The 15,684-nt window shown below is 32.9% G+C and overlaps 4 protein-coding genes across 5 annotated transcripts in view; 1 reads left to right on the top strand and 3 right to left on the bottom strand.

The window, feature by feature from the left end:
• Positions 1 to 512: 512 nt before the first annotated feature.
• Positions 513 to 3,911, bottom strand: LOAG_00828. 2 transcript variants are annotated; one of them, XM_020445559.1, is made up of 7 exons: positions 3,672 to 3,911; positions 3,291 to 3,433; positions 2,647 to 2,947; positions 1,949 to 2,154; positions 1,577 to 1,804; positions 1,234 to 1,455; positions 513 to 832 (listed from the first exon to the last, which is right to left on the bottom strand). In XM_020445559.1, the coding sequence occupies exons 1-5, from the start codon at positions 3,903 to 3,905 to the stop codon at positions 1,654 to 1,656; spliced, it is 1,035 nt and encodes a 344-aa protein (XP_020307053.1). In that variant the 5' UTR covers positions 3,906 to 3,911; the 3' UTR covers positions 513 to 832; positions 1,234 to 1,455; positions 1,577 to 1,653. The 2 variants fall into 2 exon arrangements, with proteins under 2 accessions (XP_020307053.1, XP_003136416.2); XM_003136368.2 differs by having other exon boundaries at positions 1,684 to 1,804.
• A 1,024-nt stretch (positions 3,912 to 4,935) lies between these two features.
• LOAG_00827 (hypothetical protein) lies at positions 4,936 to 6,296 on the top strand (the record flags this gene model as incomplete). The annotated part of the gene is made up of 3 exons (XM_003136367.1): positions 4,936 to 4,990; positions 5,558 to 5,728; positions 6,202 to 6,296. The coding sequence occupies 3 exons, from the start codon at positions 4,936 to 4,938 to the stop codon at positions 6,294 to 6,296; spliced, it is 321 nt and encodes a 106-aa protein (XP_003136415.1).
• Positions 6,297 to 12,144: 5,848 nt separating this feature from the next.
• LOAG_00826 (hypothetical protein) lies at positions 12,145 to 12,722 on the bottom strand (the record flags this gene model as incomplete). Its single annotated transcript, XM_003136366.1, has 2 exons — positions 12,145 to 12,257; positions 12,521 to 12,722. 2 exons carry the CDS (start codon positions 12,720 to 12,722, stop codon positions 12,145 to 12,147), a joined length of 315 nt encoding a protein of 104 aa, XP_003136414.1.
• Positions 12,723 to 13,752: 1,030 nt separating this feature from the next.
• The window catches only part of LOAG_16772 (hypothetical protein), a gene marked incomplete at its 5' end in the record, with an annotated part of 9,154 nt that continues 7,222 nt past the window's right edge, over positions 13,753 to 15,684 (bottom strand). The window contains 3 exons of the mRNA XM_020449427.1: positions 13,753 to 14,119; positions 14,343 to 14,488; positions 15,021 to 15,180. Of these exons, the coding sequence (XP_020307052.1) occupies positions 13,999 to 14,119; positions 14,343 to 14,488; positions 15,021 to 15,180 (427 nt within the window). The 3' untranslated portion in view covers positions 13,753 to 13,998. The remainder of the gene's footprint in view (positions 14,120 to 14,342; positions 14,489 to 15,020; positions 15,181 to 15,684) is intronic.

Genomic DNA, 15,684 nt, shown 5'->3' with positions numbered 1-15,684 from the left:
AAGTAGCAACAAGAACAACAAAAAGCGACTAGCGCATCTTAATCTATCATCTTTTTGCAACTTTTCCGAAGGGAAATTGACTTCGTAACAAGACACAGGGAAGCCACTCCAAGATATTCTACGTTTGGTTGTCCCTAACACTCACAGTCCTTCAAAACAGAATAACATATGAGAAAAAATTGTCGCACTGCAAAAATTAACGGTTAGCCAGGAACAGATGTAATAAAGTTACCAACAAATGAAAAAAAATTATTGGAAGTCGAAATTTCTTACGCTCGCTATTTGCCAGAAAGGAAGGAAGCTTTAACGGAAGCTTTTCCAAATTTCCGTTTTTTGTTTCATAAAAGTTGGACGAAAATGAATACTATAGAGATTTCACTAACTATGTTAAGTCTTATAAATGATACCAAAAATTAGAATGTTTAAGTACTTCATTATATAATAAACACAATAAATTACGATTAAGCGGTGGTGTTTGGAATATTTCTTTGGTATTATTAAAAAATAGTACATCGGATAATGAAGTGCTAACAAACATGCATGTTTTTTGAGTAATGAGTGTTAATCTGAATTCCAAGAAAAAAATGCATTTCTTAAGGTAAATATTTAGGTGCTTAGATAATAAGCCAAAAATTAAAGATGAGTAAATGATGCTCCCTTAACATCGATGTTCCAAAATATCATCTGAAAGAAGATGCGTTTCTCTCAACTGTTCAACGAGATCCCAGTCTACTTTTTTCATTGCATTATGGATGCGTAAATCTTCATACATATATCTTAATGCATCAGCAGCGAATGATCGAGATTTTAGCTTAGGCACTGACTCCTCATTCTGCAAGAAAATGCAAGCAATTACATATCTATCGAATCCAATTAGAATCAACATATAATTTATGCCATTCATTCTGGTTCAGTTTCTTACAGTAGTTATATCTCCTGCTATTAAACATTTGTGTAATATACTATTTAAGTAATAATCTATGAAGTAATATATTTCTTCGATAATCAGTTCATTTCATTTTCTGCCAAAATTTATCACGACTGCAATTTATCACGACTGGAATGAAAGATTTTGCTAAATATCACAACAAATTTCTGAAGGCTGACATACTCCATAAAGCTGGAAAGCCTTATTATATATAAAATGACAGTCAGGTACTCAGCAGAGTAATCATCAAAACTCATATAAATTATCAAAGGCTAGGTGTTCTTACGTCCATAAAATATACAAACTTCAAGAAGTCTTAAAACTTTGTGTACGATCCAATTACTGCTAGTGCCACAAGCACTCTTCATTTCCATTATTCGAACCAGAAGGCATCGTCCTAAAATGTTATTTAAAGGGCCAAATTCGGCAATCCGTCCCAACGAATCATGAACTGTGCCGAAAAATTCAACCCACAAATTTGATGAACCATATCGATAACTTTCTGGTATAAAAAGCCTCACTTGTACCTGAAAAAATTGATAAAGGATTGAGTATGAAGTACACTTTTCATTATATTCCATAACAGTTCCTGTTTTATCATTCTTCTCTGCAATCTCGTCCTAGTTTAAAGCAACCGCAATACCGAACCATTAAGAAACGGCAGAAGATGAATTCGAATTATTCTGGAGAATAGCGGTTGGATAGCGTAAGTCTTTTGTTATGAATCAACGTATTGCAACAATTGGGACAGTTACCGAAACAATAGTTCTGTAGGATCGTGTAGGATAAACCGGATTGACAATGCACCAGTCTTTTGCAATGTACTTACATCTTCCTAATTCATTGTGTCCTTGCAAATATATATCACTCAGAGAGCTGAAAAATGAGACCAACATTTTCTTACTACGAAGTTACTGATCCATTAAAAAGATCAAAAGTCAGACCTATACATCTAATATTTGGATGGAAAGTTAATGCTTCTATTAAAATATCTTATAACATTTGGAAAGCAAAACTTACGAGGGTATGAATTTAATCCATTCACCATGTCGTATCTGCTCACCAAAACACAACGAAAGCATTCCTCTACCGAGTGCTGATGACCAAATAAAAGCCGCTCCATTAAGGGAGGATGTTACCAAACCAACAACTGCTTTACTTTTCTTCATCTTTTCTCCCTGTGTTCCTTCCGTTGAAGCACATGGCTGAGAATAAAGAAATTGTTGCTGAAAAAACGACCTCTTTTCACAGATAAAAGAGAACAGCCAAAGAAATATCCTAAGAAAACTGAAAGCAGAAATATATATGCAGAAAATCTTAAGATATAAAAAAAAGAAAATACGAACAGTGACCCCTCATCAAAGTTAGCTCGAAAAGACAGACCGCAATGTATCCAGGCAAAGAAATTAATATGAAAAACAAGAAAAACAAACAAGCGCAAAGAGTTACACTAATTTAGGGCAAACTTATTTTTGGTGCTTAAACAGAAATTCCTTGTATCTAATTGCATTGACTACTATCTTGGTTACCTCAATAGTTGGATGACGTTTGACAAAACGTAAATGGAACATTTAGGGACGAACAAACATTAAGTATTAAAACATATTCCATATGCACAAGAAAAAAAACAAAAAAAACTTCTTATTCCACGGACTTGAAAGAATTGATCTCTATCATTAAGGACGATGCTAGCCATATATCGTGAATAGCAAACTTACCTCAGTAAAATATGATTGCTTCGAAAAGCTTTGTCCCCGTAACTGATTATATTCTTTTAGCTCATCGGAATCAATATCACCGCTACTAAATGAACTTTTAGTAGTATGTGTAGCAATATCAGAACAACTACCCCCAAATATACCGTTCGGTAATTCCATCGATGAGCTATGTTCTGATGGAAGACTACGTACTGATGAATATCGCTCCAAAGATGTTCCCACTATTTGCTCAGGAAATCCCTCGCTAATATACCAGGATGTTTTGTATAAGCGTTCAAGATTTGAAAACGCTTGCGGGATTCTGAAATACAACTGTTTTCATATTAAACGTTAAATTATAAAAGATCAGTAGCATCGCCTGGTCATCCAATGCAACAAGCATTACAGACTGGTGTGTTGATCATGTCTTTCTGAACAAATCCAGTTATGACTGGGGTTAATTCGCATTATTCCGTACACTTGCTCACTAAGTGCAATTTCCGGTAAGTAAATAAATGTTTAACTAAAGTTCATAGAATCCTCAACGATTTTTCAAAATACGATATAAAAACAGTCATTACATTGGGTTTTTCATTTTCATTTGTTTTGGATGAAATAGTTTTAATTTAGATGAAATAGACAGAAAAAGAAAGATTTAAGCCAACCTTTCAACCCACACTTCATAATCATAGCTTTCATTCAAATTCGGGAAATTTTGGAATATTCCAACAACTCCTAAATCATTTGAATGAGCTAACAAATTACAACCGGAGATATCGCTGGAACGAAATGAGATTCGTGTTTTAACCTGAAGGGAAGAGAAATGTCCACATTTATAATTCATTCAATTCTTCTTAGCCTTAGGAAGCCAAAAGATGTAAAATTAACTGCGACTTTACTAATGTATTAATTCGTCTTCAAATTGCGCTTAAAGTTTTGAAAAATCTGGAAACCGTCCACTTCAATGATCTGATTATCAGTTTTGGGACCTCTCATTATTCACTCTTGAAAACCAAAAAATGAAGGAACAAAATATTTCTACCCACCACGACATCTCCGTGTCCATTCAGCTTGGTCGACAGTAAATCCGGAATATCGATAAAGTCATCAACAAAATTGCTGTCGTCTTTAATGCTGAAGACAATCCAATCACCAACTGATGGCATCGATCTATTTGTAGGTACCATTCTTTTGTCCAGAACAGCCTCCCCTCCAAAACTCTTCGACCACACATACAGAAATTCGTTTTTTAACTTTGTTATTAATCCTTTATACAACATCCTGAAGGAATACAAAATCTCTTCAGCAATTCAAAACATATCCCACAAAGACAGGAAGCAAGCCTTCAAAGTCACACCTCCGGAGCCGAAATTGACAGTGTAACATACTCTTAAAATGAGCCTTTGACTGGTTAATGATAATGTGTCAAGTTTCCGGTGAGATACATTTGTATCTTGTATTATGAGAAAGCTAAGAAAGTAAACAACATAACCCCAATTTCTACGACAATACGTTATCGAACAAAAATAAAGAGATCATAGAACAATCCAGAAGAGCGAAACTTGCTTTAATTTGTTTACTGTAAATTCAAAATTAGGAATGAATTGCTTCGATCAAACCATCCAAATCTCGGACCGGAAGAGGAAAAGCCGGTGTAAATACCTGGAAACAACCTCGGACTGAAATACCCGCCCAAGTGCATTGTGCAACGATGTATCTCTCAGAAAAACGGTTCACTTCTTGAAATGGCTCAGGTAAATGCTTCGCTTTAAATTTGGATTATGCTCATTTGCTCGATCTTAACTTGCTCACGACATCTCGAGATCATTATTACTATCCCGCAATATGAAGGTGTCATCCCGTTTTGATATAAAGATATCATCCTCGTCTTCCTTATTTCTGCTGAGACTTCGGTATATTTGGATATGTAGTGGATGCATTTCATGGTAAGTATAATTAACAAATGCAGCGGAAACGGAAAGGTACAGAAAGCGCCAAATAGTTGTGGAAGTCTTTACGTTAATCTCTTTTGACATTCAATGGAAGGAAGCGAATTAAAAACGTCACTTTAAACATTTCGGTATCTAAAATGATTTTTGTGTTTTCTATATTCGTGTTGGACAGAACTCTGAATAACTCCGACAATTCCAAACTTTCTAGATCTCCAAATCTTGTTTTATATTAACAGTCTAATATCTGTAAAATACGAAAACAAATTTTTCTTATTCTTTTGCATACTTAAGTATATCGCAGAACCAGTCAGTTCTAGAGTAGAAAATAAAAAGATTTGTAATTTTCCAGAGATCGTGAATGTTTCTTCGTCTTCTTCTCTTCATATGCTTTCTAGGATGTGATGATATTACCGGTTATTAATATTTACTCGTAAACATCAAATATTTGCATTTCATTGAGGGAAAAGTAACCAAAAATTCAAAGTTATAACCAGTTAGTAAGTATTTCTTGGAACAAAGATGTGATCACATAAAAGCGCTTGCTGGTTGTTGTAAAGCTGAAACGGACAATAGCAACATTATCAGTTTGTTAGCACTGAATTCAAATTTCGTCTACGACAACTTGTTAACTTCCAAATGATTCAACATACTGCCATCTTCTTAAGCGCTCTTTTGATCGGTGACTTTAATTTCAAATTTCACTTCATCACTTATACTGCTTCTAATAATATATTGCCTAAAGCAGAAGTATAAAGCACTTCCATTGATCATGCTAGGACGCTGTTATTGAGGAATAGACTGAATAAGCTTATTAATGAGCTCCGATGAATTTCCAATCAGAAACGAGAAATAAACTAATTAGTTTATCATATGTGATAGCTGGAATGTGATAAATCATGATTGATGTTACTGTATCATCAGTCCACACTATTTCTCTACCAAACATTCTCTCAAGTATTGTTAATAATATGAATTTTCAGTTATCATTGCACAAACATGCTGTCCGTTGTCACCAGCTGGATTATATGGTAAGAGGTCGATCAACATTTTGATTCCGATACCATATCATTTCGCATTTCCTCAATTAAGTGGTTTGGGAGGTGGATCGGGCCGTTTTCTGGGTCCCTTGTACTTCGGATACTTCACTCGATGTAAGTTCATCAGTTTCTTCAAATTTCCATTCTGACATTACTGATCTTGCAGGAGAAACAAATTTTAGTTGGTAGTAAAATGAAAAAGAAATATGAGTCTCACTTAGGGTGTCATAATCAGTAAGGTCTAAAATTATGATGTAGGATTGTGGCTGGATTCGATTGCGGAATCTGATGGTTGTTTCGAAATTGAATCGATAAGCAAAGAACTGCAAGAATTTTGTTTGTATTATTTTGAAGTTGCTGTCCCAAATCAGTAGCGGTTCAGTTATAAGAATAAGTTAGATATGCCATTTAATTGAATTGGATTCAAAAAAAGAAGTTCCAGCTTGATTTTAGTTCAAAAATAATATAGTACTTCCCAAAAAGTGAAGCTGAACGAGAGAAAATCCAAAATTGGAAATAAGGCAGTATTTAAATGAGTAATAATCGATAATTTAGCAGAAGTATCTTTTGATTTCTTGAATTTTAAGATCTTGGACCAGCAAACGCAAATGGCATCTGTCCAATTGGAGTAAATATTAGCGGTCAATGTTGGTATGATAGTATCGGGAATAATAAAAAATAGTTTTAACAAGTGAGAATGAGAAACATGAACTAAAGAAAAATTGATCTGCATATAACGTTTTATCTTTTTTATTAGCTCTTTTTGAGTCCCATTAATTATTGAAATTTAATCTCAGTTTTATTTCTTTTCATGTATTTTATTCCATACATTTCTGTTCCTTTCAACAACACTATCCCGAAGATTTAGTTCCGAGTTTTCGTAGCATATGACTGTCTTACTATAAATTTCTGATTCATCTGTGTTTGCGTCTAATTTCCATAATACTTCACAAACCTTGCCTGACTCATTCAAACAAATATAAGTAGATAATAAGAAGGAAGATATTAAGACTGATTCTTCCGATAGTTCATAAAATGCTTTTAGAGCCAAAACCTCTAGCGTCTATTGTCTGAACACAATATCGCAATATTCTTTTTTTTCCTGCATTTCACTTCAAAATATGCAAATTTGAATTTAGATTATTTCTTATATTCTAATTTGGAAAGTTAACAGATTATAAAATTACTTCATCCTGCACTTTAACTTGTCTATATTAACTTAATGTGTTTATCTGGCATTTTAAAGGGATAGAATACTAGCAGCTTACTTCGATCGCATGTTGAATGAATATCTAAGCTCTGTGAGATTTAAATAAAGTTTAGACTTTTTTTTCAGAAATACAATCGAAAGATTATTTTAAAGCTCCACCTTGTCATTGTAATTTTATGGTGAATTTCAAAATCTTCGATACAATTTCACCTAAAACTTGCTACGATGTTAAAACTTTATTGAAGATTAAGGAAAAATCAATGGTTTATCCCAATTTTTTTTGCCATGGACCATAAAGTTTAAAAATAATAAATTCTGTTAATTTGAAAATAAACTTCAACAAAGGGATTCCGATACTTACACTACAATATTACAACCCGAATAAATCTCTATCGCGCACAAACGAATCAAAGTATAGCTTAAAAAACAAAAAAGAAAACAGATCGCACCTGTTTTCTATTGGTGGTGTTATTACCTTCGTGGACCACCGATTGGGAACCATTACATTGTTTTTATTTGTTAAATTACATGTGTAGTTTAATAAATAAAAACAAAAATTTGCGAAGGAATGAACTTGCTTTATCATATTGAACAAACCAATGAAAGCGTTAAACGGAAGGAAGTACAAAAGGTTTTCCTACTTTTTTTTCCCTACTCTGAAACGTTTTTTGTTTTTGATTAGTACAAAACCAAGTAACTTGACACCGTATTCTCATTATCAGTTTCTACAGTGATAACAAAGAACTGATAAATGGAACGATTGCTGACTTATCTAGCTAAGAAATGAAATGCGAGGTTTGTCGTCCTGAATGCCGATCTTGGTGATTGATATTGGTAACTAAGAAGTTCTTTGCGTAGTATTTCAGAAATGCTGGTTAAAGTGAATGTTGAAAGGGAAAGCAAAATTAACTCTGATTTGACAAAGACATACTGCTACATTCGGGAGGATGAGAAGTTCTATATAAATTCATTAACCAGTGTGCACGTCCAGGAAATTTACTGAAATTTATTTCACTGAAAATACTGCCAAACAAAAATACATCGGTACCTTATGAAGAAAAGGAAAGCATTCCAGGCTCTTCGAAGTGATACTATCAAATTCATTCAGACAGAATCATTCAGCAAAAGCGTTGATGTCTCTGTATATCTTTGAAAATGAGATATTGAGACGGTCAAATGTATAAACCTAATATTAGTCATTTTAAAGTATCATCAGTTTCTTTATGAATTCAGAACTTTATTCAATTACTATTAAAACTGTCAAGTTAAGCAAAAGCTTTAAAGGAAAACCTTGGCCTTTAACAAATAGTCTTTAACCCAAATAGTCTTTCACATCTATAGCTGCTGAGGGGAATCCTGGAATCTAAAAAAAATGAAATTTTGAGAAAACCATTTTAAGTCTTATGGCATATCGGGAAAAAGTACAAACACTAATCATAAGATTATTGCTATTTCACCATTCTCTCATAAGTCATCAAACTCTTGAAGAAGGGAAAATTTTAGTTTAGCTATATAAAAAAATGGTCCCGAGTAGCACCAGGCATTTTAGATCTACTATGGAAAGTCGGTAGGTGAAGAAAAAATGGAAGATAACTTTCTAAAAAAAAAAAATTAAATGGGCTTACATTCAAGTGTCTCATGTTTGAAGTGATTGATGCTCTAGTGGTAATTATTATTAATCATAAATTACGCCGAGTTATCTCATCAGTAAATCATGAATCATAAACATGTACGTTTTCGCAATAACCACTGATATTCAAGGAATGCTTGTTGAATGTTGTCATTAATCTTCCCTGAAATCCTGAAATTCTCTGAAATTCCTGAAATTTCCTGAAATTTTCCTGAAAATCCCTGAAATTCCCTTCCCTGAAATTTTTTCTCTTCCCTGAAATCCATTGATCACTTTGATGTTTTCCTGTCATTATCAAATGCATCCAAAAAAGTGTTAGTAAACTTCCAGTCATTGAAAATTCTTATAAGTACTTGAACAATAAACTCGAAAGCATTGAAACTCGATAACATTATTGGTTCGCTTTAGAGACTGAAACATTTGACAGTTTAATGAGTTCAATCGATTTTTTTGGATAATAATATTCAAAGGATTATGGGTTCATATTGATTCATTATAAAATGAAGAATTGGCTCTTTTTGTCTGATGATTTTCACAGTTCATTATGCCGGCATTTTTATGCAAAATTCCAGTGACTCTTCCATAATTCGTTTTACTAAAGAACATTTACTGCTTCGTTTCAGAATAATACATCATCCAATTGAGACCTCTCAGTGACAAATTAAAGTCTTTAATTGCACTTTGTAGTGAATCACCCTTTTAAAACGAATTCCATTTTCATTACTTCATTTGTTTATGTTTTTTGAATTGGAAAGATAGTTTTCGAGCATCGCTAATCGATCTATCATTTGACAGTTTGCAGAAGATCCAGCACTACTGCTCGCTCTGAGTTGATAGCAATCATTTATTCATGTAAAAGAAAATTTGTTGTATAAAATTCATACTAAATTCAAAATACAACAGCATGATGATAAAAGTATTGGAAGAGAAAGGAGTTGATTGATAGTAAATTCTTAATACTTATATTGAAATAAAGGATTTTTAAATTTCATCAAATAACATCTCCATGCTCAGCAAGTTTGTTTTTAGTGCTTTCACTCCTGAAAGGATAACAAACGATGTGGATAATGAATGATTCACTGAATAAGAATAGTTTAAGGAATTCATTTAATAATCATCATTCTTCAGTTTACGTATTGGTTATACCTGTTCTTCAGGACAAGTTCACGCACCATCTCAAAGTTTAGTTCACTTTCTTAAAACATCTAAGTACCTATGGAACCTTCGAAACTTTTTGTATACCTATGGAACCTTTGTGCTCACAAACACAGCTTCCATCTTGCTGAGTATAAGTAGACGAACAGCTGAAAAGGTAAGTCACATTTTATTGATTACCGGCCATGCCAAGATTAGCTAGAAATTTCGTGCCCTCAATAGTGGCTAAAACTTGCAATCTAAACAACTTTCCCAGAAATTATGTAAGTGATGGATGTATCAATGCTTCTTCCGCGGTATCACGGAACAGTAATAATAGTTCAATTTAGTTCTGCTATTACAAATTATATATATAAGAAAAATTTACAAGAGACAAAGCAGTGGTTGTAAAATGAAAATTATTTTTGAAATTTTAATTTTTCAGTTGCAAATTTGTTGCTTCAACTGCTACTGCCTAGGTGTAGCAATAGCAAGTGGAGTATCAACATTTATTGTGTATCATATTACCGAGATATGGATTTGGTGGATTAAGTGGGCTCGAAGCTTTCCGTGGATTGGGAGGACCAGAAACGAGCTTTAAGTATTATAACTAATCACAATATGTTTATCAGAAACATCTACTCATTTATGAAATGTGTCTAGGTTCTAATAAATCAGAATATCAGCCACAAAATCTCGTTGATCCACTTTATCAATCTGTCAACAGATTAGTCAGAACAATATGAGACAGTATCTTCTCGACTTATTTCAAGTTACGAGGGTATTTGTCAATGTAAGTCACATCTTCTACAATACAGTTGAATTTGGTAGTGGAAGTCTCACTTACCTTTGACATTTGCCTCTGTTTTTATAGAAAGTGAAAATATAAAGTGACACGGATAGCTTCAGAATAATTAATGCTGAATGTCGTTTAGGAAAACAGAAAGAGCCATCATTGATAATAAAAAGGAAAGAAGACTTTTAAATTATACTAATGATAGAAGAGCTACCAAAAATACACTTCAACCTTTTCAGATGGATTAGCAGTGAATGATTTGTGTCCAGTTGGGGGTCAATATCGGTCGTCGATATTGTGCATTGGATAGTAGGTCAACATTACTTGATTAGTCAGGAGAAGATGAAATTTCCATGTCGTCTGAACTACTTGCGATATTTGATATATTACATTTCAGGAAGGAATTAACAAAAAAGGAAGCAACTTATATCTTTCATATCATCTTACTTTCCACTTCATGAATTAATTGCAAATTTTTAAAGAAAGGAAATTGAAATTTTTCCAAGCTTTTTGAAAAACCATTCAAAGAAGTAAAAGGAAAGTTCTTTTTAAGTGACGTAAGACTTACAACAACAGCAAGTGTCCAAGTGTTGCCTTCTTTATTTAGAATATCAAAACATATTCGATTGAAGCAATTAACTAGTGCTAATTCAAAACTTTATTTATTTGATTTAGGAAATTGTATTTTAAGTTCAGCGCTTAAAACACAATGCAATCTCCATTTACTGCAATGGAGTGTTTGTCCTGCTAGAGATTTTCATCATTTCATAGGAAATGAAGATACGGTTTTCTTTTTAAAACATTTAACCATTCTCTATTAGCAGAAGCTACATTTTCTGCTTCGTTAAAAATACTGCGCAGTTTTTTTTTTGGCTTCTTCACATAAACAAAAAGTAGCAATTAGTTGCAAAAAGTTAATCACTACTTTCCTAATTTCTTATTTCCAATCCAGATTTTTTGATATCTGACAATACTTCAGAATACAAAGTACACATCAGACAATTTCGAGATTCAATTTTTCTGCAGATATTTCAAACACAAATTCACCGTTACCATTGTTAGGACAATACTATACTGCAACTCCAGTGTTCAGTTGTTCAAATAAGATCACTGGATCTGATCACTTCACATGCAGTTATGTAAAAAAGTTTACAAATGCTGTGGTAAAGACTAATAAAGCCATTGTAAGCAAAACCAAGGATTGATCTAATGAAAGTTGAAAGGAATAGTAAGAAATTATGGATTATTGATTATTGTTTGTAATCAAATTTTTTTTTCAGATTTCAAATTACTGTTTAAGCTTCTTTCTTTGAAAATAAAATTCCAACATATCCTTTGTCTGGCAGATACCGATGCCCAGCTCGTAGATTTAAGTAAACGATTAAACATCTGAAGACCACATTTCCGGTTTATTTATGTATTACATGATGAAGGGACATAACAAAATTAAAATTTTATGGTACAAATATGCGAATTTCCATCCATTGTTTTTGAATTTAAATTAACACTGAAAATGTTTTGCATGAGATTTTAGTAATAATTGAAGAAATTTTAGGTGCACTAAAAACACCTGTACATTGGATGAAAGAAATGTTGACAAGTAGCTTGAAGGACATATAGGAAACAATAAAAACCATAACCCAGGGAACGTAACAAATAATAAAAGTAATGAAATTTTGTCAGATCATCAAATTATCGCAATACCGCAACACTTATCTAACCAATCAGTTTATTTCTTGGTTCAGTATTAAGTGTAATGCTTAGCAAGCGGTATAGTGTCTATTTACCTTATACCAATCATACCAATCTACCTTACACTCCTGATTATGAGGCGTCATCATCATTATTAGTAAACCAAAAAATCTATAAATAGCTATAAACGGGATGGTTTTCTACTTCCAGTTATTTATAGATTTTCTAGTCTACTGGTAATGAATGACTTTCTTTTGCTATCAGTCAGAGCGTCAATGATTGCCTTGTCCACACTTTTCGTCTTATTTTGGTTGAAGGAAATTTCATTTGAAATTTTGACAGTTCAAAAATTTCCCATAATAGGTAAACCATTTCACAGAGTTACTCGTACTCGATTCGTTCATTCAAAAAATTCCAACTGTCTGGAGAATTTACAATTAATACCTTTAGTTGAGGCTTCGAACTGCAGCTTCGCATGAAGTAAACAATTTAAATATAGATGATTTGGGCTTAATGGAACGTAGAATAGTAGATCATCTTCGATCCTGACCGCTGGATATGCCCATCTGTAGTGTGTGGACAACCTTCCCGGAAAACTAAAACCTGATGGTATGAAAACAACCGTACTATTGTACTTCTGAATCATAGTATAAAGTGCAAAAATCTTTGTGTAATCATAACGTAATGGGAGCATCATTCCTGATCTACGTCAATCTTTAGAGAATGATTATTTATTGAATTGCAAATATTTTTCAAAATATTTTTGGGAATAAGAAAATAGTTTCTTATAATTTTAGTTACCCAACAGTTTTGCTACCCGTGCTGTAGAGAATGGAAGTACCACAATCCATCTATTATCTTATTTCCATATCCTCAACAACAACTTGTAATTATGTTTAATGTTAACTTAAAGTCAGTGCAAATAAGCAGAAAAACGCTATCAATTTAAATTATTTCCTGACCAAGGACCACTTTGGCTTCTATGTTTGTAGCAGGAACCACAAAGTTCGAATGCAGTAGATCCGGTTAATTTGAAAGTAGATTAAACTTAGAGCAACATTACAATATAAAAAGGAGGAATATAATTTTTAATAGCCCTCACGGGTTATTTTAGTTCCCGCAGAACCATCGATTAAGAACTACTGATTTAGAAAGCCTAGCAATGAATGGAAATTGCCCAATTGGTTAAGACATCAACGGTAATGCTCTAATGGATAATCGGCGTCGAGATGTTGTAAAAACCAGATCCTTATCGAAAACGATTAACAATATATGTTCACAAATAGCGCTGGAAACTTCTACATATTTTAATTGACAAGTTAGGAATTTTCGAAGGCCCACGTCTTGACTCATTTAATTCTCCATATATTATCCAGTGAAACACGTAGCCCAAATTCCAGTCATCTCGCAGATTCACATTCAACGAATTGGTCGGCATAAATTAATCCAGATAATTTAATTGTACCCTTTTAAATCACAACCTCACTTTGGTGGCTCAAAACTCACTTTGGTCACAAACTCACTTTGGCGGCTCAGAACTTATATTTTATTCATGAGTGCGATGATAAAAACGGCCAGCCCACAATAAATTGTTATCAGTGAAACAATGTAACACAGAAAACACAATGTAACATACAAAAATCCTAAATAAGTTGCTCAAAATCAATCATAATTACCGGGAAAACTGCTTCAGTGAGCAAACAACTCCGACTGTAATGGCAATCATTACTAAAAATTTTTCCTATTTTAGAAGAAAAAGTATGTTATGCACGAAATTTCTTTGAAAACCAACTTCAACTCAGAGGCGGGGATGATGAAAATACGTGGTAAATGCAACGAAATAATCATCTAAGCAAATTCTGCAATTCACGAAAATTAAAAAGTGCTTGATAATAAATCGAATGTTGCGTAGTAAAACCAAGCTAACACGAATGGTGACTGGTTCCCTGTGTTGACTTATCTTCATTAATATCAATGATTAAATGTCGTCGCAAGATTTTCGAGCCACTAAGTTGCAATCCTTCGTCAACACCATAATGACTCCTACAAACAACAATCAGGTAAACATTACCTAAGAAAAAACCAAATTCCCTTTATGTCTTTAATTGAGAACTCTGCACATATTTCTTCCATTCAGAAGAAATCACTTACAGAAGTTAGTGGAGTCTTAGAAAAGCTTCTGAAAGCTAAATCGCTGAAACCAAGCTTACATCAAAGATATAACACAAAAGAAAAATCATTCGAGTTATCTTAGTAGGTAACTTACCTTTTTTCACAACCATTAACAGTACTGGATGGATGCTTGTCAAATTCATCATTATTTGTTACAGCCGGTGTTTTGAAATCCTCCAGTAACAACGATTTAGGTAATGGATTTCTATCAATAATGAAATCGCTTTTATCGTCGAAATCCTATGCAAAAGTCGAAAATTTCAGAAATGAATGTTGCAGCACCCCGGAAGTAAGCAAAGGAAAAGTAGAGATTAAATTTTGGCGATATAATATAGGAATTTTCCTTTTTGACTCTCACAGTTAACCGCTACAACACGATTATTATTATATATTACAAAAATACTTATGAATCTTACACTACTGAAAATCAAAAATGTTAGTAGTTGGAAATCATAAGAGAGGGAATCATAAGAGGGTAAGATAAAAACTTTTCTTTTACTTACTGGGTTGCTAAGTCGTGCAAGAGCTCAGAGTGTTTTACTGTTCTAGACAGAAATCTCAAAAAACTTTTCCTAATTTGGGAGAAAAAGTATGTTATGCACGAAAATTCGTACAGGATTTAACATTTCAAAGATTATATGATCTCCTGGAAAATTTTTCAAAAAACTAGTCATCATATCAGGTTAAAATATTTCATTTAAACTGAGACTTCACATAATGAACAAACAAAATTGACTGAATAGGATAAAATCGTGAATTTTGAAAGTATCACCTCTTTTTTTTCAAGGGTTCGGCTTTTCAGAACAACTTCCGAATCGTTATTTTTGTTAATGTAATACGGGATACCAAGACCATCCATCGAAAGTGAACAGAGCATTTCATTTAAATCTTTGATCCCAAGTTTTGCACAAAACTCTGTCGACTGAGGATTTCTGAAAACAGAAAAGTTTCATCGATCGCTAATATTCAAAAAAATTTATCCAAAAATGGACAAACCATGCTATCATGCCTCAATCTTTTTGAGAATTTGTTTTGAAGGAAGCCATCTTTCCATAGAATAAGTGACATATTTCCAAAAAGAAAATCCTAACTCCATGATCAAGGTAACAAAAGGTGAAAATGCTACAGTGGAAAGAAGTGTCGGAAAAACCGAGAAAATTTATCATACATTAAATGCTTAGAACATTTCTAATGATTCATCACTGCATTATTCACCAAATCACATTCCTCAAAAATTATCTCCCATACGTTTCTTTGTTATCTTTGTCTAACGGAAATACACATTTTTTACAGTTTCCTTTGTATCTAAATGAATACCCTCTAACGTTTTATGTAAACCACTTCTATTTCTTTATATATATATATATATATATATATATATATATATATATATATATATATATATATATATATATATATATATATATATATATATA

The sequence above is a fragment of the Loa loa genome, assembly GCF_000183805.2.
Source record: "Loa loa unplaced genomic scaffold supercont3.18, whole genome shotgun sequence".
Lineage (NCBI taxonomy): Eukaryota > Metazoa > Nematoda > Chromadorea > Rhabditida > Onchocercidae > Loa > Loa loa.
Note: the sequence above shows the minus strand (reverse complement) of the source record. Positions and strands in the feature narration are given on the sequence as shown.

Coding starts and splice junctions, on each gene's coding strand:
- LOAG_00828 (XM_003136368.2), bottom strand. CDS start 3,905: ATGTTGTATAAAGGATTAATAACAAAGTTAAAAAACGAATTTCTGTAT. Junction 2,948..3,290: donor TATGAAGTGTGGGTTGAAAG/GTTGGCTTAAAT, acceptor GTTGTATTTCAG/AATCCCGCAAGCGTTTTCAA. Junction 1,805..1,948: donor TGGATTAAATTCATACCCTC/GTAAGTTTTGCT, acceptor CTCATTTTTCAG/CTCTCTGAGTGATATATATT.